Source organism: Borostomias antarcticus (assembly GCF_949987555.1).
Source record: "Borostomias antarcticus genome assembly, chromosome: 10".
Classification (NCBI taxonomy): Eukaryota; Metazoa; Chordata; class Actinopteri; order Stomiiformes; family Stomiidae; genus Borostomias; species Borostomias antarcticus.
The window spans coordinates 16,850,254-16,876,174 of record NC_140243.1 but is presented as its reverse complement, the minus strand read 5'-3'; the positions used below and the strand labels follow the sequence as shown (position 1 = coordinate 16,876,174).

Sequence of the window (25,921 nt, the reverse complement as noted above, 5' to 3'; positions counted from 1 at the left end):
GTTCCAAGCTAGCACAGTGGGCGCAGAAGTCAGACTGGTTACTGTTTCAATTTCTGCACATTCTATTGGATATCACACTAGTTAGATACAAGTGACGTACAATAAAGGCAACTCCAAGGTTTCATCATGAGGGCAAGGGTTCTGAATCAAATTGCACTCTTGTTACATCTAACTGTACGATTTTTGAATCTGATTTGGAACACTGTATGTGTGTGATATAAATGAAAACTGTGGAGACAACAGGATTGCAGTGGTGATTCATTACCTTGGTTTTATTAATAATAATAGTACTTGCATCGTAAAACAAGGAAATAAAAATAACACTGTAATTAGGATACTGCTTTTTTCTGTAGCCACGGGGGAGTGAAGAAAGGTAGTTGGTCAAGGTTGGTATAAAAGAGCAAAGATGGGGATGACAGAGGAAGGTTATGAGTAGGGGATAGTTAGAGTGAGTGGTTCAAATCGATGAATGGAGGGATATATACGGGTAATTTGGATGAGGGAGGGAGACATGACAGAGTGGATGGAACAAGAAGGAGGATGAGGAGGGAAAAGAGGAGAGATAAATAACAAAAGAGTGATGAAAGGAGCCAACAAAATTCAAAGTATATCCCATACAATACAGATAAGGCACTTGACAAACAACAACACAAAAAAGCTTGAGGATAAAATATCCTTCCATTGTTCAATGTGTTTTTCACGGTTAACTTAGTGATTAGTTGCTAAAAACATCAGACCTCAAGATCTTTCTCTCAAATAATAACATGAAACAACTGTAAACCCGTTTCTCAAATAAGAATCATACCTCAAATCACTCTAGCAAAAGAGAATAACGCTTAAATCTCACCTATGATACAAGAAGAACCCGCAGGTTGGTATGACCTAAAATAATCTGGCCCAAAAATGAAGATGGCTAGTTATTCTGGCCCATTCCAGTCACCTGAGAAAAAATCTCTCTCTATTCTGACAGATCAATCCTCGTGTTTATTCAAAACCCTTCATGACATGTTTATGGCTATCAGGAGGATTCTGCTGGATCATACTGCTCAGAGCTGAGTTGGACCAGATCCAACCAGAAGGAAATTCAACTCTGCAAACACTTGTAGGAATCTGATATCAAGATGATAGTTAGAGAAATGGGTCAATCATTTGGCACTAAGACTGGGTGCCTGTGAGTCTCACCCGTTTGCAGAGGTAAACACTTCTCTGGTTGAAAGCATATACCACACGTACCACACTGGAATGAGACCACACAAGTGGTCCAAACTGATCTTGAAAAAAAAAAATAGATTGGATAGCATTTAGGTTTCTGACTGGCTGGACCATCGATTGTTCTTTTGGACCTATAATTTTAAAATAAATTGAGAGGAAAAAATCTGAAAATAAAAAATTTCCGGTGCGTCACCTTGAGGAAATTTGAATGCTCTGCGTAAAATAGAGGCAATGCAGACACTATACAGTTTATCACATAGAGGGCAAAAACACAACAATTCAGTTGGAATATTAAGAGCACCTTTCTCTCTAATACAATGGTGTGTCTCCAGACCAACACCACTCCACACCAACAGAAGAAAATACCTTTGAAATTATCAGAATCTCAGTATCATATCAAAAAGTGTCAAAAACAGCCAAGATATTCTGTGATTCATGACATGAATCAATTTAATATCTTGTACTTAATACAAAGGAATTGAACCCAACCCTGATGACCCTGATTCTGTCCAGTAAAAACAAATGGTCAGAGTACAGTGAAACCCTCTTGGACAATGAGGGAACAGAGGTAAATTCACAGTCCTACTGCTTGAGTTTCAATGCAAAGAGGCAGTACATAGACATACATACACAGAGCCAAAGATAGCACGGGAGCAAGCAAACATCATTGCATAGATAGAATAGTACTGTGGAGTCAGGGAACTGAATGCCCTCTCAACATGTCACAATCTGTATCATTCAGATTCACTTAGTCACTTTCTTGGTCATTCATAGAGGTTTGGAGCAGTGGACACAAAGGCACAATGGACAAAATATGATCAAGGCAGAAAGAGCAAAACAAACAAACAAACAGAAAGTCAAAGCAGCCATTACAGTATATGGCTATAAAAGGCACACAAGTTCAAGGAAAGCTGTAGTAGAAGCAGCATCACTTTCTCTTCATCTCCTCCCTGTCTCTCTCTCTTTAGCTCCATTCTCATTACCTGTCCCTTCTCCACCCACATTGTTTGTTTGTAGGTCAACCAATTTGAGGGACCGACATCAGAGTTATTAGTAATGTGTGTATGTTTGTGCATGTGTTTGTGTTTGAACGGGTATATGTGTGTGTGTGTGTGTGTGTGCGTGCACATGCCAGGTCCAGGTCCAAGCCAGTTGAAGTACATGTAGTGTATCCAAAGTCATGGATCTGTATGTTGTGTGTTTGTGTGTGTGCGCGCACACGCGTGCGTGTGTGAGATGTAACCGAGTTGAATTGGTTAAACACACTGCCCCCTAAACTCACTCCACACACACCACAGCGACCCCAGCTGGTCGAGCTGAGCTCCACTGGGTGTCCGTGACGACAGCACTACTGTCACATGTTTCACTGTGTCGCTCACCAGTATCGCCTCCAAATCTCCGGTCCCCTGACTTACGAACACACATGACCACCTCTCATAAGCACCGCTTAAGCTGGCTACTCCACCAAAAATCTGGAGAACATGGGCGGTATCTAGTACTAAGGCGTGAGTTTGACCTATTCAACTCGGTTACAGAGTTGTGTGTAGTGTGGCTACAGGCAGCTATATATCTACCTGCTGCTCTCAGTCCTAAGAAATGCCTTTCCCTCCCCTTCATCCCCTTTCTCTTTCTCTTTTCCCCCCTCCTGCCCTCAGAAAGAGGGATGTGAGTTTGTACACTTTTCTCTTCTCTTGTGTTCATCACTCCATCTTGCGGTGATTGTTGTTGTGGGGGGCAGCGTGACCGTTCTGTGCTGCTCCTTTACTGTTCACTTCTTTTGTCTCCTCCTCCTCTTCCACAGAGTTGTCTGTCTCGTCTTTGTCGCTCCTCTCGTCCTCGACGGTCTCCTGCCAGGAAAGGAGAAGACAGAGCGGTAAGATGAGAGAATATTAAACGACAGTTCATTTGTCAGATAGACCTTTCACTTCCTGAGCTCTGGCCTTTGTCTGCTCAAGTCTGTAACAGTAGATACTTTTAGTGTGTGTGTGTGTGTGTGTGTGGGCACCTTAGTGTGTGCATGCGTGCGTGTGTTTGAGTGTGTGTGTGTGTGTGAGTGTATGCGTGCCGCCGTGCGTGTGTGTGTGCGTGTGTTTGAGTATGTGTGTGTGTGCGTGCCGCCGTGCTTGTGTGCGTGTATGTACACGTACATTGCTTGAGAGGAAACGGACTGCCATTCTTATGATGAGGACAGCCCAGAAGATATGGAGACACTGCAGAGTCAACATGAGGCTATTGAGGAAGTAGTAGCCGAAGAATGGCGCGTACATGGTCAGCGGGTACACCCACGTACAGTATATGATCCTGAGAGACAGAGTAAAACATAATGAATAACACGTCACAGAGAAATAATTAGTGTGTATGTGTGTGTGTGTGTGTGTGTGTGTGTGTGTGTGACTGACCAGAATGGGAAGATGATAAGCCGGGTGATGATGAAAACTGCAGCGAAGAGGATGAAGATGTAGTTACAGGTGTTCCTCCAGCCGGCATAGTTAAACATCTTGGCAGACTTTCAAGGTGAGACAGAGAAAGAGTGAATGCATATGAAAGAAAGAAAGAAAGAAAGAAAGAAAGACATTCGACATTTCGACATTCATTCGAAAGACATTGACCATAACCAGTTGTGATGTCAATTGTAATTCCACAAGGTGGCAGCACTGTAGACTATCTCGCCATATTAAAACCTCATGGTTTCAAAACATGTCTGAATAGTCTCTAGAGCTTCTCATTGGCCCAGTGCCTGTGCATGTTGGCTGTACCTCTAATAAGTAATCCGAAGAGTCGTGCACCAGCATGATGAGAGTGCCAGCTCTGATGTAGTTGACACACCAGGAGAAACTGATGAGCAAGATGGTGGCCATATGGTGGATGATCTGCTCCTTGAAGTCCTACAGAGATTCAGATTCAGGAAGAGAGGGAGAGAGAGAGAGATGGGGAGGGGAGAAGGGAAGGAAGAAATGGTATTGTGAGGTGAGATCTTCTTCGAACCATTGTTAATGTGATGTGAATGCTCTGTGTCTGTTTGTGGGTTTTGTTAGTCCTGCTCTAGACTCACGAGTCAGTCTCTAAACGCTGCGCTCAACTAACTTTCGGTGGCGGAGATCTCGAAAGTCTGGCATCGCGAGACTAGTCCTGCTCATCCTACGTGTTTCATAATGCTTTTACCTAATCTAATGCAACTAATCTCGTTTATTCTAACCTGACCTAACCTCATGATAACACTGTGTACTATCTATGATAAGTTTAATGTTTATGTATTTAGACTATCTGTGTGTGTGTGTGTTGGCATTGCTTATAACTGTGTGAAAGGGGAGAGACAGTTTGAACATGCAGGTGCGTGTACTAGTACCATGCTAGAGGTGCTTCTAGTGCAGGACTTTGCTTTGTAGGAACACGCTCACCCTAGCGGAGCAAAGTCCAAACACACATACTGTAAACACAGTCTAGCTGGATGCCTGACATCAGCCCCTGCTCTCATATACTTGACATCTGACAGAATTAGGTGTCCCCCCCCCCCCCCCAAAAAAAAAAAAAAATTCTAAACCACTTCCTGTCAACGTCCAATGGAAGGGTGGTGGCAAGTGGCTGATTTCATAGACGCCCAGACACTTGGTTGTATCGCCTACAGTAGTAGCGATACAGCTTTCTTCAGTCAGCCATCAGTGCCTCTCTGTATGTGTGTACGGTACGGAGGCTGAGGAGGCCCAGACACCTGAGCGCGCTCGGGCTCCGTCAAGACAATAACACTGGTTTGTTTGGGGCTGTGACTTACTTTCCGTTTCACGTCTGAGGCCACGCTGAAGAGCAGAGAACAGTAGAAACCCAACTCTATCATGTAGTACCAATACTGAGAAGGCAGGAGAGTCTGGGGCGGGGGAGGGAGAGAGAGGGGGGGGGGGGGAGAGAGAGAGAGAGAGAGAGAGAGAGGTAATTGAATTTGACTTTCTATAAAGAACAGCACGTACAGTGTAAATAAATACACACTATTGCATGACTGATATTTTATACAGTTAATGGTGTAGAGCGTGAGAGACTAACCAGCACGGGGAAGCCATCCCACATCAGCTTTGTGTCATACAGCCAGGGTTTCTGTCAGGAGGGGACAGACAACTTTACCTCACAACATATTTCATGAAACCTCGAACATTCTAATGTTAATAACATCATGACTGATAACTGAACACAGATGCTACATAAACTGACTGTTTTGCCGTGGCAACTGTTACTTGTGTCAGATGTCAGGTTAAACGCTGACCAATGGAGACAGGAGGGAGGAGAAGGGTCAGAGTGGAAATGGTGGTACTCACGTCGATGAGGGTTGCCAGGCCAGCAATGAAAGCAAGAAGGTAAAAGGTAAATCTCCAACTGCAAGAGAACACACACACACACATAGACACTTTCTACTAGATGGCGTGGTCAAGGTTATAGAGGCTGACACACATACATACACACACTTCCCATTTTCTAGTAAATGTGCCTGATGCAAACAGACAGACAAATATACACACACGAACACACACACACACTCCTCAAATATTAAACACAGCGCAGAAAACAACCCAGCAGAACTAAAAGCCTGAACAAATCTGCTCACCTAAACTGACAACGTCAAATGAGGACAGCCGGGCTCTCACACAGGCCGTGACCCACACACAGCCAGAGACAAGATCCCAGCACTGACAACAACACCAGTCACACAGTCCACTGGGCTCCCACTCAGGCCCCCTCATCCACATCTCCCCTCCCACTGCACCTCACACAGGTGGCGGGGGTCGTTTATCAGGGAGATGGAGGGACAGTAGGAACAGAGGGAGAGGGAAGTGAAGAGGAGAGTGAAGAGAGAGAGAGAGAGATGACAGAGAGAGGGATGGGCCAGGGGGAGGATGTGAGAACAAGGACAGTGAGGCGGTTGTCCAGAGAGAAACAACTGACTCATTCAGGAAAGAGATGTCGTGACATACACTCAAATATGACCAGCTAAATGCACACAAATGCACACACACACGCACGCACGCACGCACACACACACACACACACACACACACACACACACACACACACACACAAGCACACACACACGTTATTCTCAATCTCACAGTCCTGAGATCATCCAGTCCAGAATTTAATGTAAAATGATAATGACATGATGACAGTGATGGTGATACTATTAATCCCCATGCATGGTAGAGATTCTACACTACACACACACACACACACACACACACACACACACACACACACACACACACACACACACACACAGTAACAAACATGAGGTCTCGTCAGTCATATTACTGAACAAACCGTCGTCTTGTCAGAAGGACGATCATAACATGCAGCAGAGCACAGACGATGCTAAACAGAACCCAATATTGCTAATCAGCTTTTCGTCTGACAGTAAATCCTGGCTCAGAGCGCCCGGTCTTACGTGATGATGAGCTCAGTTTAGTGCGGCGCTGCTTCAGTTTCAGTCCAACAACAATACGGTGACAGTGAGGTACTGTATAAATAAGATGATGTTGGCGATAGGGCTGGAGGTGCATAGGGGCGAGGAAACCAGGCTAGCATTACAATGAGTCTGGGATATTAACAGAGCCATACTTTTATCTTCTGACATGTCAGGGGGAACGCTAGTGTGGGAGATATAGGCCAGGCAGCTGGTGGGTGACCTGTTGTCCAGTTGTGTGTGCGTGCGTGCGTGTGTTTTGCATACCTGGCCTCCCTGAACTTCTTCAGCATGCTGGGCCTGCCCTGATTCCTGCGCCTCCGGAACCAACGCTGCACCTGCCTCTCAGAAAGACCGGTCTGCTTACACAGACTGTCTATCGAACTCTGAGAGAGAGAGAGAGAGAGAGAGAGAGAGAGAGAGAGAGTTTAAGCACTTCCAATTGGGTTCTTGTGGCTACTAGCGGGTGGGTGTGGCAGTTACCTGGGTGGGGTTCTTAGTTATGTTACAGAAATGGGACTCCAGCGTGGGGTTGTGTGACGCTCGGAGTCGAACTGTCTCTTTCACCCCCAGCAGAGCTGCGAGAGGAGTGGCAACTGTCCTACAGACACCAACGGATGAAGGGAGAGGAGGATGATATGGGGAACGGAGAGAAACAGAAAACATAGATATTACATGGTTGTGGAATGAGAGAAAGACACTACAGGGAAAGGTCGCAGATGATATTTATCTGTTAGATAGGAACACAATGTACTTAAAGGTGCATTCCGTAACTTTCTCCTCAGGTCAAACGTTGTACTCTGACCTCCTCAATTCCACACTGTTGAAATGAGTGTTAAAGAGACGAATGCGCCTTTAACGGTTCTATAAATCGGTGGAGTCGGAAAGCAGAAGAGAGCGAGGAGGTTGGGGAGAGGGGAGCTGAGATAGGATCTGAGTGACTCAGAGAAAACAGACAGAGATGAAATTACAGGCGGAGGTCACGTAATCTACTTAAAGACAAGCAGAGGAGAGAAAGAGCTGGACAGATGGAGGACAGAGCTGGAGGAAGAGGGAAAGGGCGGAGGAAGGTACGAGAGAGAGAGAGAGAGAGAGAGAGAGAGAGAGAGAGGGTGAAAAGGTGAAAGGCAGCACGGAGGAATTGATGTTTGACTTCTAGAACAGAAAGAAAGTCGGAAGGATGGAGAGGGGCAGTGAGAGAGAAGGGAGGCAAAGTAAAGAGGACACACAAGTAGAGATAGATAGATAGATAGATAGACAGACAGACACAGTAGATAGATAGATAGATAAATAGATAGATAGATAGAAATATAGAGAGACAGACAGACACAGTAGATAGATAGATAGATAGATAGATAGACAGACAGACACAGTAGATAGATAGATAGATAGATAGAAATATAGAGAGACAGACAGACACAGTAGATAGATAGATAGATAGATAGATAGATAGATAGATAGATAGATAGATAGATAGATAGATAGATAGATAGATAGATAGATAGATAGATAGATAGATAGATAGATAGATAGATAGATAGATAGATAGATAGATAGATAGATAGATAGATAGACAGACACAGACAATCAGGCTGACCTTTCGAAGATCTGCCGGACCACGAGGAACACCAGCGCGATGGGCAGCGCCGCCCAGAGGTCGCTGGACTTGGCGTAGACACGTCCGTCTCTGTCCTCCAGGTCGGCCCAGCCCAGCCCCTCTGGGAACCACAGCCTCTCCTGCCAGAAACACTCCCTCAGCTCCTGCAGCATCCTGGACAGGAGAGGACAGGAGAGGTAGAAGAACAGAGAGGAGAGGAAGAGAGATGAGGACCAGACAGGACAGGACAGGAATAGCAGAGAGGAGATTAGAGGACAGTAGAGGAGGCATGGAAGAGAGGAGAGGACCAGAGAGGAGAGAACAGGACAGGACAGGAAGAGGAGATTAGAGGACAAGAGAGGACAGGCCCAGAAGAGGAGAGAGGAGAGGAAGACGAGGGGGTTAATAACGACCCTCTGGTGATTATACTCTGGGTTCTGGACAGGGAGTGGACCAGAGTAGTCCCACATGTTTCGGAGACACTCCAGTTCTCGTTCAAACCTTCATGTGGTCTGGCTGAGCTATCATATTCCAATCCACGAGCTACACAGATATCTGCATGCATGCCTTAAAACAAATCTGCAAATTTCAAAATGAAAGACTGGCAACATGTAATAACATGGAATTAGATGGTGCCGATCTTAATTAGGTGGTACTTAGCGTTCCCTTTCATTTAGCATGGAGGCCTGTAGACTTCTCCTAATGTATAGAACACACCACAGTGCACCAGGTGCTTCTGGGAAGGCCCACCCCAGGGGGGAATAACAGACCTCGTCTGTTTTTTCTCTATTTATTTACTAGCTTTATACAAATGTTGTATTTTGGTTCGTTTAGTCAAACGGAGGCAGATTTCACTCAGGGATATGACCGTCTATCGGCAGTAATACTAGGGAGAGGCCCGGAGAAGCATGAAGGAGAGTTGGGGAGGACAAGCATCTGGAGGAGGTTTTCAGCTGCGATTCATGCTTTTGTGCTGAACTGAGGGTGCACCCCTTCCTCACACACACACCCACCCACACACACCCGCACGCTCCCCCCCGGCCATCCCCCTACGAACCAGACTCCTACCCCACCCTCTGACATTTACACCCCCGCATCCCACCCCCCAATCTCATACCACGATGCCCCCCCCCCCCGCCTTCTTCCTGTTCACTGATTGGTCTTGGTGTCCAGCTGACAGAGAGCAGAGGCCTGCTGGCCCCGCCCCTCCCTCCCTCCCCGCGTCGGCCCGCCTGGCGGTGTCTCAACTATGCAGCTGGTTTTACACACAGTCACACCACACGCCATGGGGAGCTAGAGGCACGCACTGGACACACACACACTCAGACAGCGCAGTCACAGCAGGGGGCAGGAGTTATCTGCAGATGGACATAATAGATGAATGATAAGGGCGCGTTCCTTGGTTCGGTTTAGGGCTTGGACTAGGGTAGGGGCCAGGGTTAGGGTTCAAGAGCCTTGGCTATGAAGACTCAATGTCCCTTTGCCTAAAAGAGTACAGTGTAGGCTGTGTCACCCATGACTGGAAGTAAAGGACAGCGACAGGTCAGCTAGTTACAACACTTTGAAATACCGAAGAAAGACATCCTGAGAAATGGTCACACACACACGCACACACACGCACACAAAGACAGGATATTCACCGCGAGATGGTGTCACAGTTGAGTTATTCAACTCTTTCCACATCGCGTCAGGTTAGTCATCAGACATGTTTCCTGTTACAAGAGTGAGACAGAGAGCAGAGAGAGGAGGTCTGTCACCAGCAGTCGCCCCTGATCTCCACCTCTCCTGAACACCGACCGGCCTCCTCTCCCGACCCCTGGACGCACCCAACACAGGTGGGCGAGACTAAGCAGCTGGTTCATCCAGCAGTAAGACTTTCAACGCGTTTGCTTACATGCCTTCAACTTCAGGGTTAGCACATCTGACAACTGCTTCTCCGAGTGTCTTGTTATGTTGCCCTTGGCGACCCTTGAGCCCTGTAGAGCAACACAAGTCTCCTTGTTTTGCACCATGACCATGTATGCCAATTTTTGTTATGTGTGTTTGTGTGAGCGCGTGTGTATGTGTGTGCCTTTTAGCGCATAGAATGCCTAGTGTCATGGGACATCAATCCATCATCCTTCATTCTGATAGTGTGAGAGGAAAGAAGATCTCTCACAGCGCAGGGAGGAGAGGGATGGAGGGAGGGAGGGAGGAGAGAGATGGAAGGAGGGAGGGAGGGAGAAAGAGTAAGGATCAGAGGGAGGGGGAGAGACAGCAGTGCCCCTTGGTTGACATGACTGTCAGATGCAGAATTAGTGTAACTGACCTTAGACCATTGCATAGGGTCTACATTGTGTGCCTGTCTAGATGTGTGTGTGTGTGTGTGTGTGTGTGTACTACTACTGAATAACAACAGTGCAACCAGTAACAGAGGACCACAATCCCAAGGAAACATCTCCCTCACTAACAGACTCAGTCCAAAGTCCAGGACAGCAGAGAAATATATAAGTGCTGACATCCTGGTGTAATAATGTCTGGCTTACATCCACTAGCCATAAACAGTCCACATCTATATACACACACACACACACACACACACACACACACACACACACACACGTTTACAGTATTATATACATTCTTGAGAGAAGATGAAAAGAGAGAGGTCAATAAAGAGAATTTAAAAAACAATAGTGCTTCATTGGTTCAACTAAAGTAGTTGATGGGTTTGAGGGCACACAGGATGTGAGCATGTGCTTGACTAACTGTTAAACAGACTTTTTTAGGTCAGCTGGAGGATCCAGCATGCTATAGCAGTTTCCCCCCAAAAGCAGGCCCAACTCCCCCTCTCATTGGCTGACTGAATCACGTGACCAGACTCTGGCCATATTGTTCAGCCAATAAGAGCTGAGGATGCCTTTTGGGCAGGGGTGGGACGTGGAAGTGATCTCACTCACTCTTTCCCTCCCTTTTAATTTTTTTTCTTTCTCTCTCTGTCATCCATCTCTCTCTCTCTCTCTCTGCTAGGAGAATGGGCGCTCATGACAGAGAAATTATGTGCGGAGAATAACAGACGACCGAACTTCAGATCCACATGACATCCATCACCAGTCTAGTCATCTGTTAGTCGGGTTACGCTCATTAGATGACACTGATTCGACGGTGCCTCAGGTTCGGCTGCCGGGGGCGGGGCTCAGACTCGAGCAGCGGGAGAGGCTGCCTAATAAACCAGACCACCAGCGAAAGACACTTCCTGGATTCAACAGGCCTCAGCTGGAGGACTGTTAGTAGGCCGCGCCCGTGCCTGGTACAGCACAGGTGGAGAACATAAACACAGCCCCACCGGCGCACTCGCTGTCGAGGCTTCCTCGGCTCGAACGACACCCGACGGGATCTGGCCCCGTGGCTCCTTCGCTCGCTACGCTGACATGGAGACCAGACTGTTTGGTAGGAAAACAGAGGGGGGTGGTGTTGAGCTAGCAGGGCCAGCCTGGGGGAATGGGTCAGGGTGAGTCATAATACTGCTCATCCATCCGCTAGCACCCAGACACACACAGGGCCAGCATATTGCAGCTGTCCTCTGAATCACTCCCACTTGGACAGTCCACCTCTGATGGCTCCACAGTGAGAGAGAGAGAGAGAGAGAGAGAGAGAGAGAGAGAGAGAGAGAGAGAGAGAGAGAGAGAGATTTCAAGATTCAAGACGTGTTTGTGTCCTTCATACTATTTTAAGGGAGTCAAATGCTTGGGTTCTGGCTCATCCGCCTTGCAGCAATAACTGAATAATAAAACAAGATGATAATAATAAGAAAAAAAAGAGCAGTGCTCTACAACAGAGCAGCGTTATACGATACAATAAAAAGTATGGTGTGTGTAAAGTGTGAAGTGCCAAATTTGCATTGTTTGCATGTTTGCACAGTCTGAGTCACAGTGCGTCTGTGTCACAGGCAGGCAGTCAACAGGCCAGAGAGAGAGAGAGAGAGAGAGAGAGAGAGAGAATGAGAGATAGAGTGCAGTAGAAGGGGTAATATGCACTTTGAGGTGTGCTACCTAACACAGGACATTGACCCAGAACTGCCCACTGTTGTCAGGATTTGAAAGTCTTAACCATTGTTATCCTGCAGCTTCAATGAATAACATGAATATCGAACAACCTTGGATTATCAGTTGATAATTGACAACAGCATTGTATGTGATCGCCCTTTGTATCCTCATTTCACTGCAAAATCTCCAATAAACACGTGCGAACACACACACACACACACAAACTGAACTGTAACTTTGAATTGACTTTATGGCAGGTCATGTCTGAAACATTTTGAACCCTAATATTCTATTTGAGCGGCAAAAAAAAGTCAGACCATCTCTTCTTACCCTTTGCTCCCTCTCTCCTAATCTTTCAGTTCGGACTGCACTCCAATTCGGACCCAATAAAAGAGCACTAAAGTGAAGAATCCACTGACCTGACCAGATCCTATCAGTGTGTGTGTGTGTTACTGTAATTGTGTGTTTGTTACAGTAAGTGTGTTATTGTCTATGAGAGGGGGTCCTTCCACTTGTCCAGGTTAAGAGGCAATACTATAATAGGGGACATGGAGGCAGTTATCTTGTCATGGCAACACTCCAGGTAGCGATCTAATCATTCACCAAGAGCAGAGAGAGCGGTATGGAGTGAGATGGATGGGGTGCCTGTTTCTACGATGGCGGTGGTTGGTTGCTTCAAGTCCTCTAGGAGAGGATGCTAATCAGTAGCCAAATCTCATCATTGCACCAGTCACTATTGTTGTATGTAGTTGTATCTTCTATTGGTGCCTCTGCGGTTGCTCATTCGTATGTAGCTTTTATGCTTTATACCAGATTTTTACACAGTAGAGAAATAGATGTCATTAAAATGGGCCATAATACTCCAAGCCTAAAGCACAGGAGTTTTCCTACTTTCTGCCCACATTCGGCGATTTTGGATTATACTTCCGGCCACTGGGGCTCGCCTTCCAGCCTTCTGAAAGCAGAACGTCATTGGGCCTAAAATAAGCATGAAGGAGGTCAGGTAGCCTGTAATATAAGGGATGGATATTCACTGAAACTCAGACTGTTAGAGGCGTGGGAGATCAGTATTTATAGGTATATGCCTGCAAGCGTTTAAAGAAAGGAGAGAAAGCCACACGACATTCAAACTCTTGTTGAACTCTTGGAAGTCCTGAATGCTATGCGTTCATTCTGTGATAGAGCATGTGAAATGCATGGGGGATCAAAACTGATGCATGACCTACTCCCCTATAGTTGCCCCCCCCCCCCCCCCCCCTGATGAAATCGAGGTGGGGGCTATTCGTTTGACCCCTGTGTACAGTGAGCGCCTGCATTAGTGCGTCCGTCACACATGACCCCACCACTTGGGGGCACTAACAACAATTCATTTCTCCCATTGCCATGTACATTTTGATTTGTGCATACAAAGTATGCTTAGCGTCTCAGTAAAAGTATAGTCTATTCTACTCGTCTACTTCCTAAATCCACAGAGTTCATGGCTTGAGGTGTTTAGCAGCTCTTGCTGCATGTGTTCAAAAGTCATAGTGCACAGGGAGTGTAACCAATTACTTGGATTTGTTTGTGCCACTAGATGGAGGCGTTTCAGGTGAGTTAACATTCGTCACATCACATGCCATCTTAGTGTAGGCCTGTAGCCAGGTGGCAAGCAAGCTATATAGACCATAGAGCTTGGATAAGTTCATAACATTGAATTTGAATTGCTCGCTGAGGGTTTTCAGCTAATAAAGTGAGTAGTAGCCCTAAGTCTGAATGGCAACCACCACAGTGCGTTTAGGTGCTGCTGTGACTCAGGAAGTAGAACAGGTCGTCCAATGATTCGAATCCCGGCTCATCCTGTCCATATGTCGAAGAGTCCTTGGGCAAGACACTAAACCCCAAATTTCTCTCAATGAGCAGGCTAGCACCTTGCATGGCAGCTGAAGGGAGGCATGTAAAGCGCTTTGGATAAAAGTGCTATATAAGTCCATTTACAATGTGATGGTCAATCTTTTGATGTCGTCTGACTTTAAATTACCTGTTTTGCATAATAAAGTGTGGCCATGAATGCAGGAGGTAAGCAATAGGTCACCCTCCTCCCAACACACACAGCACAGAAACTCTCTCTCTCAAACACACACACACACACACACACACACGCGCGCGCATACCCACACATCGGACGTCTGTGCGGCTTTCGGCAGCCCCAGCGCTCGACAGCCTACATATGTGAATGAGATAACGGTACTTACTTTGTAATACTCTGTAAAGATCCAAGGCGGCGTAATATGACACTCTGGCACACGCAGTTAGAGAGCGTAGACTTGTAATTGAGCAGGCTAGGCCTAATTGTGTAATTGTGAAAATGGCTCGCCCACGGAGATGTCCGTCAGTCATATACAGATATTTACCGTCCTGTTGAGTGTAGCATAGCCTAGCCTACAGACTGCTGTCATTTCCCAGTTGTTGTTTTTTGTTTAGGGTCCGGCCTCACTGCTGCTGTTACTTATCCGCATCTTTCCATCCGGGGCCAGTCCAAAGTTTTTTCTTTACATGAAGAGAGAATACAAAACGAAAGAGCGGTTGAGGAAACTTTAGACTCAGACCGCGCGTCGAATGGGAGGTTTTCTGTAGCCTACAGTAGCTTCTACCGACGAAATCTAACCCACCCTACGACTCCTTTCCTTTTAATTGTATCCCACTTATTCTTCCTCTCTCTCTTCCATGGGACAAGGGAGACAGCGCGATCGTTGGCCGGGGAATAGGCGTGGGTCAGCCCGGCTGCTGTTGAAGAAGAAGGCACGGTTAGGGGTTGAGGGTGGAGAGAGAGAATAACGGGGAGGGAGGGGCAAAATGACGTTCAAGCACGTGAGAGCACTTGGCAAACACACACATCCGCGTTTTGTTTCCGGACCAGAAAAAAAACGTTTAAACTAAACCCCCTGTAGTTCGGGATGCCATATCTCCCCGCGTGTAAATGGTAAAATGATAAACGGCAACAATATCAGTCGGTTATTGGTTATTAGGCTATAATTTAAAGCGATCATCATGCATGACTTTCATGCAAAGTTGATTCTTTGCGTTCAGTGGGTTGGAGACTTGAATATGGTGCGCACTCGCCCATTCAGTGTTGCGCATAATTGGAATGACACGCATTATGTCACACGTGTGGCCTTGCGAGCCGAGGGGGAGGGGTGACGTGACCCGACTGTGGATCACTGACTTCCAAAGCCACTATAATACGTCCTTGATCAGTCCAGATAGTAAGTGGCTGATTTGGCAATTACTCACTCGAGGCCTAACGGGTACAAAGAACGAGGTCGACGAGGCCCTTGTCACGCGAGTATTGCTGACTCTGCACTTCCAGGCCTACAACTGGAATTACGTAAAAATAAATAAATAATAAAGTTAAAAGGCACTGTGGTGCTTTTACAAGAAGAGGAGACAGACGGGCCTTTTGTTGCTATAACAACGTGCCCTCGGTAAAAGTTGAACTTTTTTTTAAAGGCTCTGCTCCGCCAAAAAAGGCGCTGGGAGTAGCTTTTTTGGCAAACGTTGCGGCCGCACCCCATTGCTATAAATTCAAAAAGAGCGCTAGGCCTATGGTGTTATAGGCCGTTTGAATAAAAAGCATGTAGTCGATCAGTCTAATGAGGTCGTTCTTTTATTTCTCCCACTCATTCCCAATGTTGGGATAGCCTACATGATGAACACATTTCAAACTTCTGCATTGTGTTCATCTTTGAGTAGTCTATAGTCTATAGAAACCCAGTAAGCCTAACAGTAGCATTCCACACCAATAAACCCACTTATATAAATATTAATTATTTATATAATGCCAGGTGCTTAAGTGGAATATGCGCCTATCACGCCCTCTACTGGCCACATCTCTCTCTCTCTCTCTCTCTCTCTCACACACACACACACACACACACAAACATACATACAAAACACATTCACACACAAACATATTCGCACGCACACACAAATGAATCTGATAACATTTTAAGTATGATACTTTTTTTATTTTAACTTAAAAAGAGATTGGATCAAAACAGGATTAAATAAATAAGAAATAAATATTGTTGTAATAATTAATACATAATTATAATTACTTGATTGCAGTGTCTGAGAGACACAGGCTCTCAAATACATTTCTCTAGAAAAATGTAAAATCAAAAAGGTGCCACCCTGAACCATATCACTCCTCCCAATAAACAAAATAATTGATAAATTAGTAAATAAATAAAAATAGCTCAAATATTAAAACATCCCAAAAAAGGTGCAATACCCCCTCCCATTTTCACCTAAAATCTAAGTATAAATTTCGAATATGTTTTCCCCTTTCTCCATTCCTTTCTTATTTCTAAATAGGACATCCCCTTACGAAGATAATAATAATAATAACAATAATAATAATAATAATAATAATAATAATAATAATGCCATTGTGTCTTCTTCAGTGTTTATCTAAAGTAGTAGTCTTTTTTCATTTTTTTATGTTTTTAAAATGTTGCTCTTCTTAAACTAAATTATTTACAGGTCATATGGAGCTTCTCCAAGGTCTGTCTAATCTACTTTTTTTTCTGTTTTCTGTTTTTTATTATGAAATGGCGGCCCTTCTATTAGCGTCATGTTACAGACATGTAATAGACATGTAACTGTCCATCGAAGTGATACATCACCATTATTCATCATCTCTCTAGTGCCCTTAGATAGTCTTGGTCTGTGTGCCAACTCAACTGCATTACACACCCTCAAGAAACTCATTACACACCATTGTAAAACTGAGTTCAGTTATATGGGTAGGATTACTGAGCTGTGTGTGTGTGTATGTGTGTGAGGGGGTGTGTGTAAACTTTATGTACATTTATCAGTGCCTTGGACCATTTAAGCGTGGTGTACAGTATATCAGAGTGTGTGTTTGTGTGGCTGCACTCCCCCGTAGCTCAAAGGTATGAGACGGTCTGAAAGCACAATGCACCCTGGGATTCCATCACGACAGGAGTCTGAAACTTCACCTGTTAGAGGGAGAGGGAGAGAGAGAGAGAGAGAGAGAGAGGGAGAGAGATGATATGTTAGGACATGTTTACAGTGAGATGTCTACCTGTCTGTCTGGACCCACTCCCAATTGGCATGGCCTCCTCCACTGTACTGGAGCATACTGAGAGCTGGGTCCTCATAACGTCTGTCTAGACACTCTTGTTTACCCTTTCTATCTAGCCGTGATCAGCTGTCCAGTTATAAAGTAAACATCACTCATAGTAAAGCCCTTTACTTTGTCAACAGTGATAGCGTCATGGTGCTCATAGACATACACACAGAGTCCAGATCATGCAACTCAACACAGCGAGGTCCATTGGTGATGTCTTTGTGTTAAGAAGAGTCCATTTATTTGACTGTGAGTGTATTGTTCCTCTGATTGTGTGTGTGAGTGTGTGTGCCAGGGGTTATATGCTGTACTTGTGTGTATGTGTGTGTGTGCCGGGGTTATATGCTGTACTTGTGTGTGTGTGTGTGTGCCAGGGGTTATATGCTGTACTTGTGTGTGTGTGTGTGTGTGTGTGTGTGTGTGTGCCAGGGGTTATATGCTGTACTTGTGTGTCTTAGATAATAGCAAGCAAACAGCCTACTGACATGCATCACTCTCTGACAGTTGCAGTATAGAAATTCTGGGTGATAGATTGAAAAACCCAAATCAAGTTTAGAGAGGTACATCTCTGTGGTGTAAATCTAGAAAATTACAATCCCTGGTGTATTTTGCTGACGCATAACATTTTCAGCAATTTGAAGTACACGAGGGTGCCCCCTCTCTGATCTGAAACTGATCTGAAGTCAGCTCTATACTATTCTATGGTTAAAAGGGCACTTTATTCAAAATCATTTTTTTTATATGTTTTACATTAATCCATCACTTTTGGAGGTTTGCAGAAACTTCGTTATCTAGTTCTTACCCACCAAATAATGATATGTTTGCACTGTAAGCATGATGGACTGATGGAAAACATCCCATTATAGATTTTGAGTAAAATGTCCCTTAGGATTAGGTTAGGATAGGCTGGGGATGGTACGCTGACCAGAGATATGAGAATATAACTGCTGCTGTACTTGCTTCATAGTTCTCCCAGAATTCCTATAGTTGAAGGCTGTTCTCCAATAAGCAAGAGGCATCCTTTTTCACCATGACAACCACATACCATTACCTCAAAACACCAGCCAGGGGAGAAGGAGAGGGGGAAAGAGAAAGAACAAGAAGGAGGAGAGGAATGGAAGGGAGGAGTAATACTGCAAAGAGAATGATAGAAGCATAAGCAGAAGAAGAGAAGAGAAGAGAGAGAGAGAGAGAGAGAGAGAGAGAGAGAGGGAGAGAGATCGGCTTATAGAAAAGATGGGGGTGGGGGGTACATATGCCAATCAGAACGTCAGGCCACTTAGCTGTCTGGTCAATCAGAAAACAGAGGCAAACAACCAAGTTGACCATCTCCACGATATACCTCATTTGCAATGATTGAAATCCTGCCTTTACTATTCTACATGAGTCGATGCAAAGTTTCTTCTATAATAATATGCAAGAATTCTCCTGTAGTCTACTGTAAAACATATGCTGCTGCCCCTGGGCTGGGCTGCTCAGAGTATCCTCATCCACACGGTTTCCCCCCACTGTCATGCATAAAGGACTACAACTCCCATATACCCCTGTCTAGACCCCTGTCTCTCCCAAAACACACCCACTCATAGAAGCTGGCTCATTCACTCACATCTCACTGCGGCGATGTTGTATGTATCGTACAGGCACACGCACACACGCACACACACACGCAAACACACAAACACACACACACACACACGCACACACACAGCCCCGCACTCACCTTCCCTCGTCCCAAATATTTCACTATGATACTGTATAATGACACCAAACAGAACACTACAAAAACTGATCAAAAACAAAACTGCAAAAAACGACGACCATCGAAACAGAATTTCTCCAATTACAATACAGTTATCAATCATTCCTGTTATTCAATGAAATCAATTGATACTGAATCAGATCCCAGTTATTGACAGTTATTGATCAGTATGTGCACAGGTCAATAGAAAAGAAAGTCACAATGCACCAAACACAGTCTGTGGTCACCACGGCAACAGGGCATGCAGATCAGCGCATGGCCGGTTACTCGAGGTGACGGAACAAACAAAAATCGCCAAGGGCAACCAACACAGGCAATCAATCGCCACAGCAACCCAAACACAGGCCAACCAATGAACTTACAACAACGTGAGAGGAAGGGGGGGTCAGGGCTTTATCGGTCGCTAGGTAACCATTGCCATAGCGATGGGGTCCCCGCGTATTATGATTGGACGGGAGGGTCTTGGGTGAGGAATGTTGTCGTTTCAGGAAAAGATCAAACAGTAGGAAATAAAATAAAAATGTGACAAAATAAAGGATAACAACGTTTCAGTAATTTCATTCTTCGTCAATTAATATAATTATATTATTCATATTATATTTCTGAACTATCTGGCTGCTAAAACATTTATATTATCTAAAATACACATATGATTTAGGATCCTCTTTAGGTCTCTCCATATATTTGTATCACCAGTCAGCATCTGAGTCCTTTTGATTTTGTTGGTCTTTCTTATTTTGCCCCCAAAACCAAGTATCTGTTCTCTCCCTCCAAACTCCACACACACTTACTAACCCTCTTCCTCATTCTCTTCAAGGAACATCAAAAGAAGGAAGTGTTAGATACATCACGCACACATGGGAGCATCTTCTATGGCATTTTGGCTTCACTTGACTTTATGACCCATCTGATGCTTACTTCTTTTTATGTTCCCTGATTCTCGTCTCCTTCCCTCTCATCCTCTAGCACCCCTCTCTTCATCTCCTCTTCCCATCCTCACCTCTCTCCCTCTCTCCCTCGTCCCTCCCTCAGTAGGGGCGGTTGGCGTCTTTGGGCCGTTTGAGCTGCACCTTCAGTCTCTTCATGCCGATCTGGAAGCCGTTCATGGCCTGGATGGCCGTCTGAGCGCTGGCCGGGTTGTCGAAACTCACGAACCCTGCGGGGTTGGGGGGGGGGGGGGGGCGGGTGAAAGGGATCATGGGTATTAGAGGATCATAACGAGAGAGTCACCACGTCAAGGTTTTATAACGTGTCTATCTGGCAGCATTTCCCTCCTTGTTTCTCATCAGACTCCAAACGCCTGCCCTGGGTCTCTCTTGCCCTGGGTCTCTCCTGCCCTAAAGACCACCTTACTCACTCACAACCACCTTACTCACTTCCTTTCCTTCTATCCTTGACATCTATCCTGTCTCCTCTCTCTCCATTCCCACCCTCTCTCTCTCTCTCTCTCTCTCTGTCTATGTTATGCACAGTAGAAGAAAACACTCTATTTCAGGCCTTTTAAAGTGCTTTATATGTGCACCTAGTAGAAGAAAACAATCGTTTGGTCTTTTGAAGTATTTTACATGTGCTGTTGTTGAATATGTGCAGCTGGTTTTAATTTTCTATTAATTTATATGTTTATTCGGTGGAATGGCCTGATCCTTGAAGGTACTAATTGAGCCAATAAAAGGATTGCTAAAGGTCAAAGGTCTCTGTCTCCCTCTTACCGAAGCACTTGCTCTGGTTGGTGGCTCGGTCTACGAACACCTTGGCTGAGATCACGTTTCCGAACGGCAGGAACATCTGGAGCATCTCAGAATCACTGAACTCCTGGGGCAGGTGGTAGATGAAGATATTACAGCCCTCCGGACCTGGGGGACAGACATAGACAGACAGAAAGACAGACAGACAGACAGACAGACAGACAGACAGACAGACAGACAGACAGACAGACAGACAGACAGACAGACATACACACACACAGATTAGGCAGAGAATTTGAGGAAGAGCCTAGACTGGAAGGTTGACGGTAAAGAGGCGTGGCCGATGCCACACAGGAAGTCACATGTCACCTTCTCGCTGCTGCTGTTGCTGGGGCTGCTGGTGTTGCTGGGCAACCAGGGTGGGTTGCTGTGGGAACGGCTGGCCGACCAATCCGTAGGCAGCAGGATATGCCGCTGTGAGGAGACAGTGTAACCTCAGCTTCCGACCAAAAACAACTGAGTGATGGCGGCACTGTGTACAAATGTGACCCCAGAGTCCCCTAGAAGACTTAATAGTGGTGTTTGCTGTGAGTCTGTTCTCAACTGTAGGATACCCAACTATAGGATACCGAGCAATGAACGCTGACTTAATGAGACTCAACAGGCTGCAGTGCTTTAGTGGCCGGGGCACCAAGTTTGACAATAGCCCACCTGTGTAGTGTTGCATGCCTGCATAGGCCTGCTGGAGAGGGTCTAAAGCTGCAGCCGGGCTCTGGGCTGGAGAGAGAAAGAGAGAGAGAGAGAGAGAGAGAGAGAGAGAGAGAGAGAGAGAAAGAGAGAGAGGAGAGAAAGAGAGAGAGAGTGAGGGGTAAAGGCTACATGCAGTTGTATCCTATGTAACAGGGTTTTCATCACTACTCCACACCTTGATAAGGGTGAACCCCATTAGTGTACAGAGCTTCCGACGCTGCCTGTCCATTGGTTTGGGCGGAGAGAGAGCTGTAACCGTTGACTCCTAATGGCGGAGGGAGTGCAGGCACAGGCGTAGCGGCGATGGTGGGAGGGGTGTTTGTACCTGCAAACCGGGAGGACCAATCACAGTGGAGGAGATATTGTGATTGACAGCTACTAGACTCTATAGTGTATAAGAAAGAGAAAGAGGAGGGAATAAATGCAGAGAGGTAGAGCTCAGATTGGTCAGAGAGGCAAAGGGAACTCTACAGTAAATACTAAATACTAAAGTATTACTCTACTACTATACTGTACATACATATAGTAGATATTAACATACATGCATTAACTATACTAGATTCTATAATCTGATGTTGAAGATCTGACATACTATATTCCAGTAAACTGTTTGTACACAAGTAGAGGAGTCTACTTTACGAGTACTCAAAATATGAGATGAATCAATTTTATCGTAAATGCAAAACAGCTCTCTATTACATGACTAGACAGATTAATCAGAAATCAAATAGCATAGACATCCTTTGAAAAATAACAAACTGTGTGTGTGTGTGTGTGTGAGTGAGTGTGTGCGTGTGTGTGCGCGTGTGTGTGGATTTGTGTATGCGTGTGCGCGTGTGTATGTGTGTGCGCATGTGTGTGTGTGGTTACCTGAGGATGGTGTGATGGGGGTGATGGGGGTGGCTATGATTCCATTGGCGTTGAGTGCTGCCATCTGCTGCATCTGTACCGCGGCAACTGTTGCCACGGGAGACAAGTAGGCTGACTGGGCTACCAGGGCCTGCTGCTGGACCAACTGGAGGAGAGAGAGAGAGAGAGAGAGAGAGAGAGGGAGAGAGAGAGAAAGAGAGAGAGAGAGGGAGAAGGGAAGAGAGAGAAAGAGAGAGAAAGAGAGAGAAAGAGAGAAAGACGGATGAAAGGGAGGGAGAAGGGAAGAGAGAGAAAGAGATAGAGAGACAAAGGAAGAGAGAGAGGATGGAGGGAAAGAGAGAAACAGATGAATAGAGATCTAATTACAGTGCCATTATGTGCAGTCAGTGGGTTAATGGTTGTGTATTGCGGGAAAGCTAATGCTAGATGACGTATGTTCTAAGTAATAACATTACCCTACATTAGCATTGATAGGCCCTTGAAACATATTACATGGTCTCATTCCCAGTGCACTGCCCAAACCACTGACTGTGTGTGTGTGTGTGTGTGTGCGTGTGTGTGTGTGTGTGCGTGTGTGTGTGTACATACTTGTGTGTGTGTGTATTAGGGATGTGCGCAGCGACTATTTTCACTGATGACTAGACGGTGGTTTTGTAACTGATTACACGACTAGTCTAAAAACAGGATTCCCAAGCTTCTACAACAAGTGCTATTTAGAAAAATTGAGGATGTTTCTCAAACTCTGCAAGCTAAGATGCATGACCAAGGGCGTAGGTTTGCGTATGGACGGTCGGGACATGTCCCTACCAACATTTTGGGAGGCCCAAATTGTCCCTATCAACTTTTAAGCAACCTTGTTCGCATTATCTTTGGAGTGCAGTTATATTAGATCATTTAGATGGCCTTCCCATAGTTTGGAAGGACAGAATTGGCCGTACCATTTTGAGTGAGTTAGTTTGCATTATGTTCGGAGTTACATTAGACCGTTAGCCTACCCTTTCCTCCACCGTGAATGTTCCATCCCAGTATTTTTTAAAATATATATTTTTAGACTCACATTTGATTGGCTCATTTGGCTGAGATAGATTGTTGCATTTTCGCTGGATCTGAAGACCAACAGCCTTATAGACAGACGCTGACAGCAAGCCATACAGTTGTGATTCTGACAGCCGTTTAGGGACATCCACCACAATGTCGCCTTCCCCCCTGAAGAGAAGCTTTTCTCTGCAACTGTAAGTAACGTTAGCATTAGCTAGGTTAGCTAGTTACTGGTAAACTAAGTAGCTAACGTTAGGCATTAGCCACATGAAAACCAGCTAGGTTGGTGCTAGCTAACGTTACCTAAACTAACATCACAATTTTTCATTGTAACATAAACTAACATCACAACATTTAAATGACTTCTATCATCCTGTAACATTAGGATAGCAGCAGCCATTACATTATTATACATTAGCTGCCCACCAGAGATTTAATTGAATGGGACCTCACGGCATCCTCACAACTAACGACCGTTAGTGTCAGCATACTAGCCGGGCTATTAGCTAGATATAGCTTTGTCAAACCCAGTATGTGCTAGACGTGATGCTAATTTTTGCCATATTAAATTCCCATTAACTTATGCTAAAAAACGTCAGTGATATTAAAGTTGTACATTTTGATTTAAAAAATAAATACATTGTTTTAGCCTGACAGGGGTTCTTGTTAAAATTATAGGGGAAACTGAATATTCATAAGGTAACGTTATCTAGAGGTTAGCCAGCCCGTGAGAGCCGTTAACGTTACTTTTATGAGGGCTCAGGTCTGGTTTTCTTTATATAAGCCCGTCCCTGTGTAGCCTGTTTTCTTACAGTTATTAGCTAACGTATAATTGCTAACTGGAATCTCATAATTTTCCTCTCACTATATTGGCCGGAGGGTGTTTTAAATAAAGTAGTGTATGTTGAAGTACATGGGATTTATTGTTTCCAACTATGGTATCGAATTGGGTATCCAGGATTGTGGAATTTCTCAATTAGTATTGCCTACTAAATGTCTGGTATTTTGTGACTCCCCTAATGGACAGATATATCAATTTATGAGTTGAATGTCAGTCTAAAAATCCAATGAAAATCTAAATTTTTATCAAATCATTTTTATATATGAAAGAGAGAGAGTGGAGGGACGCTGCAGCAACCAAGAGAGAGAGAGAGTGGAGGGACACAGCAGCAACCAAGAGAGAGAGAGAGAGAGAGTGGAGGGGCACAGCAGCAGTCGAGAGAGAGTGGAGCAACAGGCAGGATGTGATACACTAAGAACATTGTATTGGTATTATTAAATTTCATAAATATATGCATATTTAAGAGGTTTAACCTCTCGTCCCCAGCAAAAATTGTGTATGCAGGCTACACTGTTATATGGTCCCTACCAATGTTGAAACCAAACCTACGCCCTTGTGCATGACTATTCTTGATGTTTCACACTCTCCTTTGTTTGCCAGTGCAAAACAGTAGTTCAGCCTGTCCTTACAGCTTATTACTTAGCAAAGATATCAATGTGATTTATTTTGTTTAATTGAAGAAGAGTAGGCTAGCCTATAATGTTTCAGTAGGCTAAAACTAGATTTCACATAAAGACCACAGATGTCAGAAAGGGCAATAACGTTCGAAGGCAAATTTATTCAAACATTGGTCCACAAAGAATGATGCAAATAATAAAGTGGAAGAAATAATAGCCTACTTTGCAAATATAATGTTTTATATGGACCTGCATGTCTGCAATAAAGTTCCTCTATCTTCCTAACCAACACTCAGCAGAAGCCAATTTTCACTCGTTGCGCATCTCTCTCGAAGTCTGGTTTGGCTATTTAAAACACGGAGTACTTTGTGACAGTTGCTTGGATGTATATTAGTGTTGAATATGATTGATTTTCAGAGAAATGCCTTTTAATCTGATCCTGTTAGCTGTTCCTAATTATAATGATTGACCTCTGAGTATGGCTGTAGCTGTAGCTTTCTGTAAGGAATGGTGTCCCTCTTCCAAAGACTTATGAAATAAAGATGACATTCCATGGCTGGTACACTCTGTGCCAAACACCATTGTTGTGGTTAGAGATAAAGGCCTGGGCGCCGAGGCGGCATAGGTTAACTTCACAAAACAAGGCCACAGAAGAGACCAGAAAGATAGTCTTATCGGAGAAGAGACGAGGGAGGGGAGGACACTCAAACCACATAAGAACGTAGCAACGAGACCAATACTTTGATTTGGGTCCAGACAGCATACAGAGAGGTCAACTGTACATAAGACTATAAGCCATCGTCTTTTGTATGTAAAACCTTCTGGAATAAACATTGTGAGATTGTGAGATTGGGGGCCGTCTTTTATTGAAATCAAAACACAACGCAGAGCTTAATAAGGACAATAATAAAAGACAACGAAAGTCAACACTAGTATGCATAAACCTATGTTTT

General features: G+C 44.8%; 2 protein-coding genes across 2 annotated transcripts in view; both read right to left on the bottom strand.

The window, feature by feature from the left end:
* Positions 1-119: 119 nt before the first annotated feature.
* Positions 120-15,040, bottom strand: LOC311314103 (ceramide synthase 2-like). The gene is made up of 11 exons (XM_084444433.1): positions 14,509-15,040; positions 8,253-8,426; positions 7,139-7,256; positions 6,923-7,041; positions 5,517-5,574; positions 5,248-5,298; positions 4,982-5,074; positions 3,969-4,097; positions 3,612-3,718; positions 3,360-3,513; positions 120-3,059 (listed from the first exon to the last, which is right to left on the bottom strand). Exons 2-11 carry the CDS (start codon positions 8,423-8,425, stop codon positions 2,913-2,915), a joined length of 1,149 nt encoding a protein of 382 aa, XP_084300559.1. The 5' UTR covers position 8,426; positions 14,509-15,040; the 3' UTR covers positions 120-2,912.
* A 2,151-nt stretch (positions 15,041-17,191) lies between these two features.
* Positions 17,192-25,921, bottom strand: part of LOC311313824 (CUGBP Elav-like family member 3) — a gene marked incomplete at its 5' end in the record, with an annotated part of 10,985 nt that continues 2,255 nt past the window's right edge. The window contains 7 exons of the mRNA XM_084444032.1: positions 17,192-17,277; positions 20,168-20,323; positions 20,877-21,020; positions 21,222-21,326; positions 21,564-21,629; positions 21,778-21,927; positions 22,473-22,617. Of these exons, the coding sequence (XP_084300158.1) occupies positions 20,196-20,323; positions 20,877-21,020; positions 21,222-21,326; positions 21,564-21,629; positions 21,778-21,927; positions 22,473-22,617 (738 nt within the window). The 3' untranslated portion in view covers positions 17,192-17,277; positions 20,168-20,195. The remainder of the gene's footprint in view (positions 17,278-20,167; positions 20,324-20,876; positions 21,021-21,221; positions 21,327-21,563; positions 21,630-21,777; positions 21,928-22,472; positions 22,618-25,921) is intronic.